Below are 17,389 nucleotides of genomic sequence, written 5' to 3' on the forward strand. Positions count from 1 at the left end.
AGGGAGGCCCTGACTCCTTTGTGTGTGTGTGTTGCGGGGGTACCTCCAGCAGCAGCTGCTGCTTCCTGGAGGAGATGGGCCAGGCCGGAGGAAGCAGGGGGAGAGGATGGGGTGGTGTGGGAAGAACACAGACAGGGAATAAGGGTCCCCACAAAGGCAAAAAGGTTCAAGAAGTGCCAGAAATCTGAAGGGGGTGCCAGGAAGGGAATGGGAGGAGAGGTTTGTGAAAGAAGTGAATGAGAGGAGACGGTGGCAGCTACATGAAAGGGAAGCATACCCAAGATTCAGAAACCAGACTGCCCGGCCTAATCCACCCCTTTCCTCCTGAGACAGCCAAGCTACTCTCAGTGACACTGACTTTTGTAACTCACAGCTGAGAATGAGGGGATGTTTGTTACCTGTCCTGATAAATACTCAATTCAGGGGGCAAGGATGGGGTTCTCTCCCCAGCCTCCAGGCTCTTCTCCCCATTACCAGCTCCTGCTTCTGAGGCCGGGCACAGCCAGGGCAGGGCTGCACTCCCGTTAGTCTTGTGGACCACTGAACCCAAGCAAGGACTTAAAGCCATTTGATCTTCCAGAGACAAGGTGGTTCAAAGACGCTTGAACCCTTAAAATGGGGTGGGGTGGGGAGTGACACAAACAGGAAAAAAACCACTTGTTTGATGAGAGAGTTTTCAGGCTTTTTTCTTTTTTTTTTTCCTGTGTTTTCCAAGTTTGTTTTTCATTAGTTCATTCCTCTGGTCTCTCCATCTCTCTCTCCCGCACGTGTGTGTGTGCTCTCTCTCGCACTCGTGGTTTTGTTTTTTTTGGTTGTGTGTTTCAGTTTTTCTTTAAAGAACTTTGGATTTGCCGTTGGTGGGCAGCGCCGGTCCTGGAGGCTGGACCGCCACGTGGCAGGGCTGGGACAAGGGGCAGGCCGACGGCTGCTGAGAGGATCTCTGTGTTTAAAGCCTTTGAGAATAAGTTACTGCAGTTTCCAGGGTGCAGGGTCGGGGCTGGCAGAGGGGTTCCTGGCCGCGGCTTCCCCTAGAGTTCAGGCCACAGGGGCTCCCCTGTCAGGTGAGGAGGGAGGGGTGTGAGGAGAGTGAGCTGGGAGCACTTCTCCCCGCTGACCTCCAGTTTGGTTAGAGTTTCGTGGGCTCCCTGCCCATCCCAGGCTCCAACCTTGGGAGCCAACTGAGTATTTGGAAGGAGTTTGTGAGCGGTATGGCGCTCTAGACGAGGGGGGTAGGAAGGAGAAGGGGGAGTGGCAAAGTTTATTTTCCTTCCCCCTTCCTTGTCTTGGGTTTTCTTTTTCCTTTCTTCTTCTTCTTTTTTTTTTTTTTTTTTTTGGTGTTTTCTCAGTCAGTGGAACAGCATGGGATAACATATTTGTGTGTTTATAGGAGTTGGAAGGGTGACTGGGAATTCAGTAGGAAAGAGGCTGTAGGAAGATGAAACCAAGGATAGATTTTGTGTCTGGTGGGCAGGGTGGATGTGAATGAATAATCGAGATGGCAAGATGGATGTGTTGGCCGTGAAGACCAAGGGGCAAGGATTTGTGAAGGATCGGTGTGTCTGGGGGTGGAGGAGGAGGCAGGACTCTGCTGGAGGTGGGGTGTGTGAAGCCCACTGAGGGTGGGAACTGAGAGATTCCCAGGGGGGTGGGCAGGGCCAAGGGTAGGGTTAGGGATTTGAGCTCCCACCAGACACCCCTTGGGGTAAGAGGAGCCCCGAGGCCCTCCCTGCCCCCGTGTCTTGGTTTATCTGTTTATAAAGCTAGAAGTGTAGAGGTAGTAGTAGTTTTTGGGTTGGAGTCCGTGTGAGGTAATCTTGCTTCCTCTTTGGCAAAAGCCACAGCAGCCGTGGCGGCAGTGGCGGCGTTGGTGGCGGCGCCAGGTGGGCCCCCTGGGGGCAGGGCCGCCTTGCGCCTGTGGGCCGAGGAGCGCAGGTGCGAGGCCAGGGCTTCTCGCCCACTCAGCAGCACCTCACATGCCAGGCAGTGGTAGGTGCAGATGGGCACCCGCAGTGGGGGGGGCATGGAACCCCCAGAGCCCTGCCCAAAGAAGCAGAAGGATCTCTGGTGAGCAGTGGCCAGGGCCTCCCCGTCAAATGCCATCTTGCACTGGCGGCAAAGGTAGCGGTGGGTCACGTCCACGGTGGAGATGCCCGTGCTGCCTGTCAGCAGCTCATCGGCCTCGCCGGCCTCCCCCTCCCCCGGAGCGGGCAGTTCAGGCGGCTTCGGAGGCGCTGTGGCTATGGGCTCGGGGGCCTGGGGCGGTGGCTGGAGGAGGGCGTTGGGGAGCAGTCCGATGAGGGTCTGAGGTATCACGGGGTTCATGGGAAACAGTCCCTTCTTCATGCCATAGAGCTGTTGGAAGTAGGCCCCCTGTAACTGGGGGCCAAAGACAGCTGGCGGCGTGGCCCCCCCTGCAGAGGGCAACGGGAAGGGCAGGAACTGGCCCCCCAACAGGGCTGGGACAGTGGCCTTCAATGCTTTGAGGTTCTTGAGGGCATCGGTAGAGGAGTTGGCGGGGGCTGCAGCTGGCTTTCGCTCACCGGAGACCTTGTCCCCAGAGGGTTCAGTAGGCGGGCCTGGGGCAGGGTCAGTGGTGCCTACTGTGGAGGTGTTGGTGTGGTCGGGCATAGGTCTCTGAGGTAAGGGGCAGCCTGGGCCAGCAGTCTGGACCACTGTGGTAGCAGGCAGGACCGAAGTGGCGAGGCCAAGGAGGCCTGAGGAGGCTGCAGGGCCTAGGAAGATGAAGAGTGCGGATTAGCCACCTCCTGGTGCTGCCATCCTTCCTGCTGGAGGCCACCTCCAGCCACGTACTCATGCGTCCCCACCGCCTGGCCTCCATGCTCCCTCTCCTCCCTTCTCTACCCCACCAGCTGGAAACACAGGGAGGCCAGGGAGGAGACTGGAGATGGGAGGAGTCAAGAAGGAAAAGGAAGGGCACCTCATTAGAGGGAGATGCCCTCTGAGGTCCAGCTTCTCCCAACCTCTCACTCACCTGCGCTGAAAGGAGCTAAGCTGCCCAGCGGGGGCTGGGCCAGAGCTGGGCCGGACAAGAGGACCGGGGCCAGGCGAGGCAGAGCCGGGGCAGCCCCGAGGGGCACAGAGGCAGGTGTGGTGGCAGGTGGAGCCTTGGGAGCGGGGGGTGCCTCGGGTGCTGGGGCCAAGTCGTAGCACTTGCTTTCACTCTTCAGCTGGGCTCGGACTGCCTCCTTGAGCTTGGCCAGGTGCTGGCGGGAAAAGAGGTGGCCTCGGCAGGAGACATAGAAGTCATACTTGACGTCACAGTAGGGGCAGTCGGTGCGCTGGGCTCCCGAGGGGCCCTCACTGCTGCCCCCAGCCCCACCGACTGCTGCCCCCTGCAGCTTGGCCTTCTTCTCCTTGGCACGAGCATTCTGGAACCAGACCTGGATGACTCTCTTGGGCAGCCCAATCTCCTCCCCCAGCACCTCACACTCCTGCATGGTAGGGGTGCGGTAGGCTTCATAGCAGGCTTTCATGATCTTTAGCTGCAGACTGCTCATCTGGGTCCTGTAGCGCCGCTGCCCCATTCCGTCTGGGACCCCAGCCCCACCTCCTGGGCCCCCATTGGTCCCTCCAGTCCCAGGGGACTCTGGTTCAGCCAGGCTGGAAGCTGACGAATCACTTAAGTCCCCTGCAGATGGACTGCAAGCCTCACTCTCTGGAGAAGCTTTAGACGGTTCCTCCGGGCCCTCATCCTCATTGGGTGGAGGGGGCGGTGGGAGAGGTAGAGGTGGCTCTGGTGTCAGAGTGGGGGCCTCTTTCCCAGGTGGCAGGAAAGGCAGAGGCCCAGCAGCAGGGGTGACCGTGGGGTAGGGAAAAGCGGGTGTTTCCCTCTTTGGGGCCTCCCTCCCAGCCCCATCATCCACCTTGCCCAGCAAGTGGTTGAACTTGGGGAAGGGTGCGGGGCTGGGTGTGATGGGGACCTTGACTGCCGGACTGGGCACTGCCCCGGGGGTGCTTCGGAACTGGCCCTTCCTCTCCCGGGCCCTGGTGTTCTGGAACCAGACCTGCACCACTCGCTTCTTGAGCCCCACCTCCTCGGAGATGCAGTCGAGCATCTTGCGCGTCGGGTTGGAGTCCTGCATGTACCAGCGGTACAGGATCTCCAGCTGCTCGGGCAGGATGGTGGTGCGCAGGCGCTTATCCCTGGGGGGCTCACCCTCCCCACCCACCCCTGCTTCGCTGCCCGTGGGTGACAGGCTACCGTCCTCGTGCTTCCGTTTGAGGGGTGGTCCTGGCACTGGTGGAGTGCCTGGCACCGGAGGGTTTCGCTCCCCGAACACCAGCAAGGGCAGCTCTAGGAGGGGGGGGGCAGTGCTGGGCTGCACAGGTGGCAGGAAGTGGAGCCGGCGGTGACTGGTCAGGAGGTCCTGGCTGGGGAAAGACATGGCGCACTGGTCACAGGCGTGGACGGGGGAGGGCGAGGGAGGGGCCCTCCCTTCAGGCTCTTTGCCTCCTGGCTTTGTGGCCTCTGCTTGGCCCAGCTCTTCCCTGTCTGGAGGTTCTGGTGATGGGCCCTCAGGCCCGGCTGGGGGTTCTGGGCCCTGTTCCTCCTCTGCATCTTCCTCCTCTGCGTCTTCCTCCTCCTCCCCTCTCTCTGCCTCTTCCTCCTCTTCCGGATGCTGGTCATCATAGCATTTCTTGAGGTGCCGCACCAAGTCAAACACACAGGAGAAGGTGGCGCGGCAGCGCCGGCAGCCAGAGGCTCCCCCAGTGCCTCCCCCGCTGGGCACAGGCCCGCCGTCGCCGGCGCTTCTGCGAGCCTTCTGGCGGGCGTTCTGGAACCACACCACCACCACGCGGCTAGCCAGGCCCAAGAGACTCGCGAGCCGCTCCACCTCTCCGTCCTTGGGGTAGGCGCTGGTCTCAAAGAAAGACTGCAGGGCTTGGGTCTGGAACTCTGTGAACTTGGTTCTGGAGAAGCGGCGGCCTGCAGGCACCAGGGGAGGAAGATTCCCTCTGGAGCTTTCCTCCTCCTCTGGGGGCCAGCGTCCTGCTGCCCGGCCTCGCTCCTCAGGGGGGCGGGCCCCCCCTGACTCGGGCTCTGGGACCAGGTGGGGAGCAGGTGAATCCAGAGGCCCATCGGGAGGCTTGGGGGACCCTGCCGGGGGTGGGTAGAGGCTATCATAGCTCTTTCGAAACTGAGCGGCATATCGGCTCAGGGCCTCAAAGGGCAGAAAGCGGCGGTGCACGTGCTCCTCGTGTGTCTTGAGGATGAGCATGTTGGAGAAGAGTTTCCCACAGGCCCCGCAGGCCAGCTTGTCCCCACCCCCCAGGGCCTCGGGTGGGGGTGGTGTTGGGGGAGGGGGCACAGCCTGCTTCCCCTCATTGTACTGGATCACCAGCTCAAAGCCAAAGTTTTCTAGAAGGGCTTTGGCTGCAGTGCGGGCTGCCTCGTTGGGTGTTGGCTGGGGGGGTGAGCTGGGCGCCGTCTCGTTCCCCTCTTCTGCCGCCGGTGGCCGCTCCCACTCTCGCTCAGCCAGCTCGGCCTTAGGGGGCGGGGGAGGAGGGGTGGCGGCCGGCAGGGACAGCAGGGGCGCGGGCCCAGCCAGTGCCAGTTTGGGCCCTACCTTGAGGTCATGGAGGTAGAAGGGCAGGAGCAGCTGCTGCTGCTGGAGCTTAAGCAGGGACTCGGGCACCAGAGGGAAGGAGGGCAGGACTGGTGGGGCGAAGAGTGGGGCTGGGAATCGGTGCAGGTCCAGGGGAGGTGGGGGAGGGGACAGGAAGGGCAGTCCACCAGACACGAAGCCACCAGGGTCAGGGCCCTTCTTCTCAGTGCCCACCTCCCCCTCAGTCTCGCCTTCCTTGGGCTCTTCTGGGCCGCGCTCTGGCCCCTCGGCCTTGGCATCCGTCTTGGCTCCCCTCGAGCGAGTCTGGTGCAGGACGGAGCGCATGTGGATCTCCAGGGTGGAGCTCTGGTTGTACGAGACGCGGCAGACCGTGCACTTAAAGGGCTTGTCTGTGGCAGCAGCGGGGGCGGGCGCGGCCCCGGCTTCCCCGCGGGCAGGCCCGGAGGGGTCAATGGCAGCCTTCTTCATCTTGTGCAGGTGGGAGACCGAGTTATAATGGACCAGGAGGATGTTCTTCTGCGTGAAGGACTCCTTACACACAGTGCACTTGTAGGGCCGGGCAGGGTCGAGAAACTTGTCCAGGGCAAAGTTGGTGGTCTTCCGATAGGTCAGAGGGTGGCGAGAGTCAGCCGGAGCTGGCTCTGCCAGGCGGGGCTCCCCGCCAGCCCCCTCTTCCTCCTCAGCCGTGGTGGGTGGAGGAGCTACCTCGTCAGCTTGGGCATCGGGCCGAGGGGCTGGAGACGGGGCTGGAGAAGGGGGCTGGTCAGGGCTTCCCATGGGCTTGTCTGGGGCCTCGGCTGAGGGCAGGGGAGGCTCAGGAAGAGGCTCGGGACTGGCTTCCGGGGTCAGGTGAGGGCCTTCTAGGGGAGAGAGAAGGGGGCGCAGTGAGAAGGGAACCTTGTCTAAGTCAGACCCCACCCACTCAATATCTAGGGCAACTCATCCTTGCCTCAGTTGTCTTTAGACCTTCTTGGTCCGAGGAATCCAGGTCCCCTTTCCTGCCACCTTGGGAGGTCTGCCCTCCCTTCCTTACCTGCTGCTTGGTCTCTGCTGGGCACAGACTCTGGCCCGGGAGCGGGGGGCTCTGGGCCGTCCCCCAGAGGGCTTAGAGTGGGCCTAGGCAGCACTTTGGTCGTCAAGGTCATCTCTACAGTTGTGGCCTGCGATGGAAGAGATCCCAGTGACTTCCCCCACCGTCCCGCTACCCCAGACCCCCCAGCTCTGCACCTGTGTCTGTGCGCAGCCCAGCTCCAGCCTCCTCTGTGGACAAACCTCCCACCTGCCCAGCTCCAGCCTCCTCTGTGGACAAACCTCCCACCTAACTTCTGCCTTCCCCACGGAGGGGAGGGCCTGGGCTGCTGCCTGTCCTGTCCGGCAGCCGTGCCTGCTGTGGAACAGCTCCTCTCAGGACCCAAGGGCGCTTCCTCCCCAGCGAGTAGAGGCTCTGGACAGGTTTTGGCTCTGAGGTTCCCTCCAGCTCTAAACTCCACCTTCAGATCCACGCAGAGCCGCTCCCCTCAGCACACACAGCTGCCCGGACACCGCGGCCTCTGCCTCCCCTCCTGCCTTGCCCCCCAGCCCGTACTCACCGCGAGCAGCAGCCTCTCAACGCACTCGGGCACCACGTTGTGCAGGTGGCTGAGGTGGAAGTGCAGGGCAGGCCGGCCCACCAGCTGCTCCTGGCACAGAGGGCACCGGTACTTGGGCTGCACTGCGTGCTGGGAGAGCGCGTGCGCCCTCACCTGCTCGGACTCTGGGCTCAGGAAACTGCAGTATGGACAGCAGAACACCTGGGGCACACAGGCGGTGGGGGGAGGTGTCAGGGAGGGGCGGGACTCACCACTCACCCGGACACAGCCTGGTCCTACCCCTGCTGGAGGAGGAGTCCCAGTCCTGAAAGCTGGCTCCTCCCTCGCTTCACTTGGACGGGGACAAAGGCCTAGGCTGGGCTGCCCCGGCTGGCCCGCCTTCTCTGTCCTGCCCTCTCCCTCCATCCTGGCCTCTCTCTTCCCCTGTCGCTGCTGCCCTACTCCGTTCTCCAGCCGACAGGACGGCCCTGTACCTACCTCCTCTGATTTAGTTTTCTTTTCTTACCTGCCCCCACCCTGCCTGTGCTCCTCCGTGAAATAGCTCCCCTTGCTTCTGGCACTTCCTGGACCCAGAGGCTCCTGAATCCCTGCCACTCTGCTTCTCCAAGGTCCCTGGACTAAGCGGGACGCTCCCTACCTGTCTGCTCGGAAGCCGGCTCTTTCTCCCTCCTTCCCACTTTCTTTGCCTGCCTTTTTCTCCCCTTCCCTTTTTAATGTAAACAAACACCACAGCTCCCCCAGTGGCCCTGGAAAATTCTGGCCTGGCGCTGTTGGCGCATTCCCGCCCGTACCTCCAGAGGGTGGGGCGTGAAGGCCCCCCTACTTCCGCCTCAGTCACCTGACTGCCTGACCTGCAGCCTGCATTTCTGTCAGCCTGCACTTCCTCTCCTGTCGCCTGTGCCACTGGTCCAGGCCCGCATGTCAGGGAGGGGGTGGCCGTAAAGGAAAGGTATTCGGACACTCATCCTAACGCACCCGGAGCCCTGGGAGCAGATAGCTGGAACAGGAGTTAGGAGGCAGGGGAGCTGAGGACATAAGCCGTCACTTCAGCAGTTTGCAGTCGTGATACACACGGCATACTGCAGTCCGGTTTGGAGAGCTGGGAGGCACAGGGTGGCACCTCAAGACCAAAGGCTGGGAATCCCCTCAGAATGAACCCTTTCAGGCCACAGAGCTAAGCTACTCTTGGGCCCTGCCTAGGTCAGCCACTCGGAGACTTGCAGAGCTTCCTGTCTGCGTGGATCATCTGGGTCAGTTCCTCTAGCCTGAGGAAGGAGGTGCCAGGGCAGTTCCACCCAGGCTCGGGGTTCTCTGTAGAAGATGAACTTCACATCTTTCTGCTCCCAACAGGAATAAAGAGCTGGGCAGCAGCTAGTGTTTTATTTTTGCCTTTCTCTTTTCATTCTGTCTCCCTCTGTGCTCCACCCCTCAGGGCCGGCTCAGCTGGTGCTCACATCCGGTAACTGGACCTAGGTGCAATTTCTGAAATGTATTTGGAGTGACGTAAGTCACAAGCATGATAAAATTAGATCTGCCTTTGGTCTGAAATCTCTTGTCTGTAAAGACCTACTAATTAGAAGTTCAGCCTTTAGGATATGAGCAGATCTCAGTAAAATTAGACACCCTCCCCCAAGATCTTCCCAGTTACCCCGGTTCTGACCGTGGTCTGGCCGGCACTGTCTCCAGGAGGGCCAGTCTTGTTCTCTGCCTCTTCAGAAGCTGAAGATGAAAGGAGAGATTAAGAGACTCTGACAGCCCCTCCCTCTTCCTTTCGCAGACCCCCGGCCCTTAAGATGACCTGATTTGTAGCAGAGGGCTTCCAAGGTAGGGGTGGGCTCTGGGGAAAGGGAGAAAGGGCAGGGAAGCACAGAACTGCGCTCAGTACAGGGAGTGGAGCTTGGCAGGGCTGAGCCCGGGTTAGCGCGATGGCCAGAGGGCAAAAGCACCCAGCTTTCTGTGGCTCCGCCTCCCTTCCCTCTGATGAGCCCTTTCTTTTGATCCCTTTAGCTCCTTCTGCACAGGAGGCCTTGCTGGGTGTCTGGATTACCGCAAGGTCCCATGAGCATCTCAGAATGTATAATATTAGGACTGGGGGGTGAGGAGGGCAAGGGATGGAGAAAGAAATGGATCAGATGAGCAACTCACCCAATTGTTCTGTCTTATTCTGGGCCTCTTTCTCAGGGGTGGGTGGCTCAGCTAAGGGGGTGACAGGAGCCTTCCCTGTGTAGGATGAAGAGAGAGTCAATTTAAAAGGATGAAGCATCAGAGGAGGGAGGACATAGGGCAGAAGAAGCAGGACAAGCAGCCAGGCAGTAAAGGGAGAAGATGGATAGATGAGTCAATAGGCAGGAGAGGACAAAAAGCCGCCAAAAAGAAATACAGAGGATGAGGGGGGAAATTACAGTGTTGGAACTGGTAGAGCCTAAGAAATCATCTCTGTGAGTCTAGCCCCGTCATTAAAGATGAGGGAACAGGTCCAGCAGCAGGCGATAGAAACAGGACCAAACTCAGCTCCTTGTCTTGACTGATCCTGGAAGAAGGGAGCCCAGAAATGTACAGTGAGGGGCGCTGAAGAGGGCAGGTGAGGTTGAAGGGAAGCCGCTGCAGCGAGCAGGAGGCGGCAGGTCTAGCTGGGAGAGGAGATTACCACTCAAGCAAGAATTGACAGATGTGTAGGAATTTATTTTCAGTGGCGGCCTAATTAAAGTGCTAAAGTTCCTTAACTCCATTCAGTCCTGCTCCAGGATCGTTAGCTATTGATCTGGGCCCCTCCGGCACTTAACTCCAGCCAGTGTATTGGCAATTCAATTAGCACCAGTCAATGCTGCCTGTTCCTGGTTCCTGCTGCCCCTGCCCTCACCCTTGCCCACCGCCAGCCTCTGCAAAGCCCGGACACCCGTGCCCAGCTCTCACAGCCCCTTCCAGGCTCTTCTGCACCCTCTGGGTCAATGGTGCCTGGCGGGCTCTGCCCAGTCTCTCTCGTACAACCTCAGCTGCCTAAGGGGGACCCTAAGCCCAGCCTTCGGACTGAAGACCTCCTAGGAGACAGGAAGAGGCTGGGGAGCTCATCAAGGGCTTCCCATCCTGCTGCCTTCGGGCCATGCCCCCAGCTCCCACCTCCTTCTGACAAGTCCTGGCCCAGCCCAAAGCTGATTCTATCTCTGTTTTTCTCCCTTCCTCTCCTTCTGACCAGCTGCTGCCACACCCCACACACGCCCCGCCTCCCGCCCACCCCAAGCTTTGCCAGCACACAGTCACCACTCGGAAAAACTGGGTGGTTCCTTCTCACCTCCCTTCCTGCTCTACCTCTCCACCCAGCAAAATCCCTGCTCTTCTCTGCCTCCTCCTCCAACAGCCTCTTGTCCCCCACTTCCCTCGGCTGCCCCAGTGTTCCTAAAAGCCAGTTTCAGCAGCCTTCCCAGCGCCTTTCCGCTTGCTCTGGACTGTGCACGGCCCCATTTCTCGTCCCCGTGCCACTTTCTCCTGGGCCCCCAGCTCCCGCCCTCGCTGCCCTCCCCGCCCACCTCTTCTTCTCCAGTCCCCTCTTCCTCACCGGGAGGCCGGAGCTGCCCGTGGCTGAAGCTCAGGATGCTCTGAAGAGCTGAGAGCCCCTCGTCGGCTGCGGGGCCGCTCTGTAGCAGCTGCAGGCGCCGCTGGGCCTGGGCATCGCGGTGGGCAGGGGCGCGCAGGTGCTGCAGCACAGCCAGGCGGGAGGGCGTCTCCCAGGCGCACAGCAGGCAGCAGAACAGCCCCAGCTCCGTCCCCGCCGCTGCCCCCTCCATCTCCAGCAGAAACTGGAAACGGGAGGGAGGCTGCTCAGGCACAGAAGGACAGATGGACGCCCCCAGGTCCTGGGGGCCCCTTTGCCTCCCCGGGGGGCCTGACCAGCAGCACCCCGACACCCCTTCCTCCCTCTTGGACTCTCCTCTTCCTTCCTTTGGCCACCTGAGTGTGACTGCCTTTTCTCCACCGTCTCCTCCTCTTCCTACTACCAATCCTGGACTCCCTCCTAGTATATGAATGGAATCTGGTTCCATCCTCTTGAACTTCTGGGGACAAGATGGACTGAGCAGACACAGAACCCTCCCGCTAGTCCCAAACGCCAGAAAAGTTGAATAAAGTACCGGAGTCACTTGGTCAGAATCCACCATCCTTTGGTCTTTCTCCACGTCTGTCTCCAAATAGTTTTTCCCCTGGTGCCCTGGCCTTTTTTCTCCAATCCCGCCCCCCTGGGTTTTCGCATCACCTTCCCACTCTGCATCTCCTTGCTCCAGCCCCATCCCCTTCTCCTCTCCCCCTCAGGCTCTGTGCTGTGCCCTTCAAATCCCAGACCCTTCCTGCCCTGCTCTCACCTTATAGATCTGGATGTTCTCTTCGTGGGCCGCACCCCGGGCGTGCAGCTGCATCTTCTCCTTGCTGTTGGACTCAAAGTCACAGATGTTGCAGCGCAGGTGCAGGGTGGGGACAGACCCATAAGGAGCCCCGTCTCCCAGGGGCACTGGGGAGGGGGTGCCCATGGCCCCGCCCCCCTCCCTCAGGTGGGCCGCCAGCTGGTACTTCTGAGCATGTTTGTCGGTCTTGAGGTGGAGCTGGAAGTTGGCCTTGAGCTGGGTGCCATAGCAGCAGAGCTTGCAGCGGTGGGTGTCACCAGCTACCTCCTTCCACTCGGCCTCCGGGAGGCTCCGGCCCACGCTGCAGTGGTAGAGCAGCAGCTCCAGGCTGTCTGTGCTGAAGGCCTGGCACACGAGGCATCGGAACACCTTCAGGGATGGGCTGTCATCTGGGGGCGGCGAGGCAGGCAGCCCGTCGGACAAGGGGCCCAGAAGCTGACTTTGAGGCAGGTGGGCATCCGGGGAGGGGCTGCCGGGGGCTACAGGACAGAGACAGGTTAGTAGCCCCCGGAAGGAACAGGGAAGGGTCAGCTTGCTGTGTGGGAATGGGAGGGGTGGATGCTGAGGGAGCTGGGGTTATTTAAGCGGCGGGGCTGGCCCTGGGGAGAAAGCAGGGAACGAGTTTGGCCCCGAGGAAGGGAAAAGAGAACACCCAGGGAGCTTACCAGCTGTGGGGAACTTGCGGGCAGGTGCTCCGAGGTGGTGGAAGCCATTGAGAAGCAGCTGGGCTTCCAGGGGCTTGTCTGGCCTCAGCCCGGGGCCAGGCAAGGGAGCCTGAGGCTGCCCTAGGGCCTGCGGTCCGAAGTACTGGAAGAGGTCAGGGGAGGTGGCAGGGGCAGCCCCTGCTGGGGGAGGGGGGCCTGGCCCCACCATCCCCGGCGGCAGCCCCAGCGGCAGCCCCTGGTGCAGCATGAGGACGTTCTGCATGTGCTTCTCGGAGGTCATGTGGATGCGCAGATTGCGGGAGATGTTGGTCTCGTAGCTGCACACCTTGCACTGCCAGGACGCTTTGGTCTTGGGCTCCTTGTCCCCCGCGGGGGGCGGGAGCGCTGCCTCTTGGGGGCTCCCCTGCCCCACCGGCCCCGCCTGGAAGCCCTGCAGGTTGGCCAGGTGCTTGTCAGACTGCATGTGGATGCTGAGGTTGCCCTTGGTGGTAGTGGAGTAGTTGCAGACGTCGCAGCGGTAGGGCTTGTAGCCACAGTTGTAGCTCTCCCCCCGGGCGAGGCGGGGGTGGGCGCCCCCAGCGCTGCAGTAGCTGCAGTGACTGTTGCTCTCAGGGTGCTTCTCCCGCATGTGCACATCCAGGGTCTGCTGGTACTTGTAGTGCCAATTGCACTTGGGACACTTGAGCGTCTTGCAGGAGTTGCGCGAGTGTAGCAGAGCCATGTGGCTGGACAGGCTGAGGCCCTGGAAGGCCGCAGGGGCCGGGGTGTAGTCGTCGGCTGGGCGATAGGGCTGGGGCGGGTCACCGGGGTCTTCGGGGGAGCCCACTGGGGCAGGGAGAACGCCCCCGTCCTTGGAGGTGGGTGAGCTTTGGTTGAGCGAGGGGCAGAGCCCTCCATCCTCCTCTTGCCCCTCGGGGAACCAACCTGGCCCTGCCTCGCCTGCCAGCGTCGGCGATTCTTTGGCTTGGCTTGGGCTGGGGTTCCAGGCGGCTGGGGTTGTCAGCGGGGAGGGCGGGCTGAGGGCCATGTCTTCTTCCACGGGCAGGACAGGGGCCTGGGCTTCGGCCGCGGCGGGGCCATCCTCGGTCTGAGCCGCGTGGGTCTCCATGTTCACGGTGCTGCTGTTGTCGAGGGGTATTTCTAAAGGGGCGTGAGCAGGCAGCTGTGGTTCCAGGAAGCTCAGGAGGGCCACGCAGCCCTCGTCCCCCTCCCGGAGCACGGCTGGGTTGCCTGGCAGGCCCTGGTGTTGAGCAGCGGTTAGCTTCACCCCGTGAGACTGTGTGTGACCCACAAAGGCCTGGGGCCTGCCGAAACCCAGGCGGCACGGGAGGCAGAGCCAGAAGAGTGCCCTGGGGTCTCCTCCCCTGCTCCCCATGGGGCCATCTTTGGGATCTCCAGGTGGGTTTGGAGCCAGCTGGTAGCTCCAGAAGGCTCCATCCCTTCCCTCACAGGTGGCCGGAGATGGCGCTGAGGTATCGTGGGACAGAATTTGGTCAGAAGAGCTAAAGCCTTGGATTGGGTCAAAGCCATGTTGGATGTGAAGGGCAGTGAGGTGTACAGGGGGCGGGTGGGCAAGGAGGGGCAGGCTGGGCTCTTCCTTGATGCCTGCCTCACCCCAGGGGAAGCCCTTTGGTAACGGGAGTTCGCTGCCACCTGGCAGGGACAGCTTGGCCACTAGGCAGGCCTCACCGCCAGCCGTGAAGACTAAGTGGTCGCTCAGGTCCACAGGAGGGAGCCCTCCTCCTCCCTCCCCCTCTTCCGCCCCCAGGCCCTTTGGCGGGGAGCCACCACGGCCAGGCTCCTCTTGGGGCTCCCCTATCTCCTTTGGTGGGACGAGGCCACAGCCTGGCTCCAGGGGCTGCCCCCCGGGCTCTGAGGACCTCATGCTCTCAGAGGCGGAGGGGGCCGCAGGGGGATCTTTGGTGACAGGATCAGAGGGGGTGCGGGGGGAGGAGGTGTCCGGAGGCGGGGACGGGGCATTGTGCCCAGGGGAGGGGGTGGTGCCAGCGGTAGAGGACGAGTTAAGGGTGGCCATGGCAGACGGAGGAGAGCTGGGGGTTCATTTCAGCGTGACAGCCAGGACCCTGTGGGGGAGACACGGAGAGAGCGGAGCTGTGAGGTGGCAGCGGAGACACCCAGTCAGGCAGTAGATTCTCCGGATCCTCCGGCCCCACCCTCCTCCCTGAGCGCCGGATTCAAGCACCCATTTGCCAGCTTGAAGCTTCATTACCTTAGCGTCTAACAGACTTCAAAGTGAACATGTCCAGAATCAGAACTCTTTATTTCTGCCCTGAACTTGTTTCTTCCCATCTTCCCGATCTCAAAACTTGGTACCACCATTTATCTGGTTGCTTAGGCTAGAAACCCAAAGTGTCCTCCCTCTCACCCACAGGCAGGCAATTCGACAGCACTCTCTCAAGCGAGCATCTCCGCCTTCCATTCATCCACGTCTCCGTCAGCACCAGCCTGGCCCAAGCCATTACTGTCGCTTGCCTGAACGAGTGCAACAGACTCCACGTTGGCCTCCACTTCCACCACTGCCCCTCCTTCCGCTCAGAATGATCTTTTATTTAATTCTCAATTATGAGAAATGCCAAACATACATAAAGATAGACCAAACAATATGAGGAACCCGTTTGTACTCATCACCCAGCTTCAACAGTCTCCAAACTCAGGGCCAATCTTTTTTTTTCTTTAATTGAAGTGCAGTTTGTGGCAATCTCTGCTTACAGCAAAGTGACTCAGTTACACACACAGAGACATTCTTCTTTATATTCTTTTCCATTATGGTGTATCACGGGATATTGAATATAGTTCCCTGTACTATACAGTAGGACCTTGCTGTTAACTCATGGCCAATCTTGTTTCATCTATATCCTCACCCACTTCCCCTTTTCCTGTATTGTTTTAAAGCAAATTTCAGGCATCATAATCACCTTTCAAAATGTAAACCATACTATATTCTGCTGAGAACCCATCAGTGAGTTCACTGCACTGTAAATAAAATCCAAACTCTGCTCCCTGATCTACAAAAAAGGCCTATTTGATCTGGCACCTGCCTACTTCTGACACATCTTTAATACTCTCCACCACACCTGGCTGGCTAACTCCAGCCCACTGACCTTCTTGGTTCCTCAAACACACCAAGTTCATTCCCACCTTAGCAGCTTGCCTGAGCTGTTTACTCTGCCTGCAGTGCTCTTCCCCCAGACTTCTGCCCAGTGGCTCCTTGTCATTCGGTGTCTGCTTAGATAGCACCTCTTCCAACAGGCCTCGCCTCTCTACAGAAGCTAACACAACCGGCGGCGGGCGGGGGCGGGGGGGGGTGGTGGGGGATGGGGGGTGGGGAGGGGTATTTTCTTCAGAGATTCATCACTACCTGATATTTCCTGGTTTCCTTATTTCTCCCTTCTAGAAACTAAGTTCCATGGGCGCAGGAACTCTGCTTTATTGGTTGCCCTATCATTGGTACCGAGAAAGATGCTTGCCACATACCCATACATGTCTGTTGAATAAATCAGCTCTGGGAAAGACCCTCAGATTTTCCATACCCTGAAGAGTTAGTTTCCCAAAGTCAAGGTCCTCTTGCCAGAGAGGCCACAGTGACTTTCCTCTGGCCTGCAGACACCATGCTGCTCTCAGATGCGTTCCATAGCCATCTCTCATCACAGGTGGAAGAGCTTCTGGCCAATTGAAAGACAATGGCTTGTGTGAGATGAGCCGCACCCCTCCTCCTCCCCAGGGATTAAAAAAAGTAACAGTAATAACATTAAGGTACGTATAGCATGGCCCTGGCACTGTGTTAACTGCTTTAATCAATTATCTCATTTAATCTCACGACAACCTTATTTTATGGGTGAGGCACCCAAGAAAGAGAGGCTGAATTAGCTGATTGTCACAAGCTCCAAGGCGGTGAGACTAGAAAAGGACTGGCGGCCACAGAGCTGGACCCCAAAGCTGTGGCCTGGGCTCCTCCATCTACCCGGACTGCCCCGCAGACACAGTACTGGCGAAATGAGCCTCCCGAAGTCTAGAAGTCAGGATTCCCGAGCTGCCTCCAGCTGACCAGGATTACCGAGCCCCACCCGCTTTTTTACCTTGGTCTCCCCTCAAACTCACCAGTTCCCCCATGCCTCACCATCCCATGCTTCTCCCAGTGTCCCAGGTGGCCTGACTCCTCTTCAGTTCTCAATTATCAGCAGATATCGAACGATTAAACCTTTAGCGCTCAGGCCAGAGTGCTGCCAGGAAGTGGTGTGGCCTCTCCCGCCTTGGGCAGCCTCTAACCCTCACCTTCAGATTCCCTGATTTGGAATGGGTCCTTGGTCTGGCCGCACTCAGCCTGGAGGCCCCCATTCCCACTTCCCTCCTCCTCCTGGGGGGCCAGCCAGGCGTGAAGTCGAAGGAGGAGCCATTAAGGCGCTCCGCGAGGGGCTGGCTCTGCATGCTAATGAAAATGCAAATCAGCACCTGGGCCGAGGTGGGTGGAGAACTAACAGGGAAGTAAAGGAATTGGACGGGGGGCGGGGCGGGGGGGGGGAGGCAGTTATCTTACATAATCAGAAAGCAGAAGCCCTGAAGTTGTGGGATAAAGGTATTCTTCCTATGGAATCCTTGGGGTGCCGGGGGAAGTGGGGAGATACATGTGCTAGAGTGTGAGGGCCTGACATTCCACTGTCACCCCCATAATGGGGGCTCACCTGGTAGGAAGAACTGAGACCGGGCAAGAGCGGCCCCTCCTGGGCCCTGACACTGAGGGCTGAACCTGGTGGGTGCTCTCCCCGTGCTGGCCCACCTCACATCCGTCAGCAACTTCTCTCTGGCTCCCGCATCACAACTGTAGATCAAACTGCAGAGGAGGGCTAGGAAGACCTAAGCCCCAAATCCTCTCTCCAAAGCTTTTACTTCCCAGGACTGGAAAAAAGACAGCTGATTCCTAGCTAGAAACCAAAGGAGCTTAGCTTTGGGCTAGCTAGTGGGTGAGACCTGGATCAGCGGAGGGAGGGTAGGTCTGAAGCTGTTTAAAATTGCAAATCTCTTTCCCCCCCTCCCCCTCCCCTCCCCCTCTACAGGAAAGAATTTCAATTGCAAATTTATCTCTGCCTCAGTGCCTCTCTTCCCGCTCCCCCCACGGCCACCAACTCCCCTCCCCTCTT

General features: G+C 59.7%; 1 protein-coding gene across 10 annotated transcripts in view; it reads right to left on the minus strand.

Annotated features, from left to right (window-relative positions):
* Positions 1 to 673: 673 nt before the first annotated feature.
* ZFHX2 (zinc finger homeobox 2) overlaps positions 674 to 17,389 on the minus strand; it is a 28,666-nt gene continuing 11,950 nt past the window's right edge. For 3 of the 10 annotated variants that reach the window (XM_060294627.1, XM_060294626.1, XM_060294625.1), the window contains 10 exons: positions 15,785 to 15,916; positions 12,234 to 14,317; positions 11,530 to 12,047; positions 10,731 to 10,971; positions 9,323 to 9,397; positions 8,838 to 8,896; positions 7,178 to 7,378; positions 6,622 to 6,748; positions 2,993 to 6,448; positions 674 to 2,732 (listed from right to left, as the gene is read on the minus strand). In XM_060294627.1, the coding sequence (XP_060150610.1) occupies positions 1,753 to 2,732; positions 2,993 to 6,448; positions 6,622 to 6,748; positions 7,178 to 7,378; positions 8,838 to 8,896; positions 9,323 to 9,397; positions 10,731 to 10,971; positions 11,530 to 12,047; positions 12,234 to 14,268 (7,692 nt within the window). In that variant the 5' untranslated portion in view covers positions 14,269 to 14,317; positions 15,785 to 15,916 and the 3' untranslated portion in view covers positions 674 to 1,752. Of the gene's footprint in view, positions 2,733 to 2,992; positions 6,449 to 6,621; positions 6,749 to 7,177; positions 7,379 to 8,837; positions 8,897 to 9,322; positions 9,398 to 10,730; positions 10,972 to 11,529; positions 12,048 to 12,233; positions 14,318 to 14,463; positions 15,535 to 15,784; positions 17,148 to 17,389 lie in introns of those variants that run through there. The other 7 variants (XM_060294629.1, XM_060294630.1, XM_060294621.1 and 4 more) reach the window with 6 other exon arrangements.

This window comes from Globicephala melas, chromosome 2, assembly GCF_963455315.2.
Source record: "Globicephala melas chromosome 2, mGloMel1.2, whole genome shotgun sequence".
NCBI lineage: Eukaryota > Metazoa > Chordata > Mammalia > Artiodactyla > Delphinidae > Globicephala > Globicephala melas.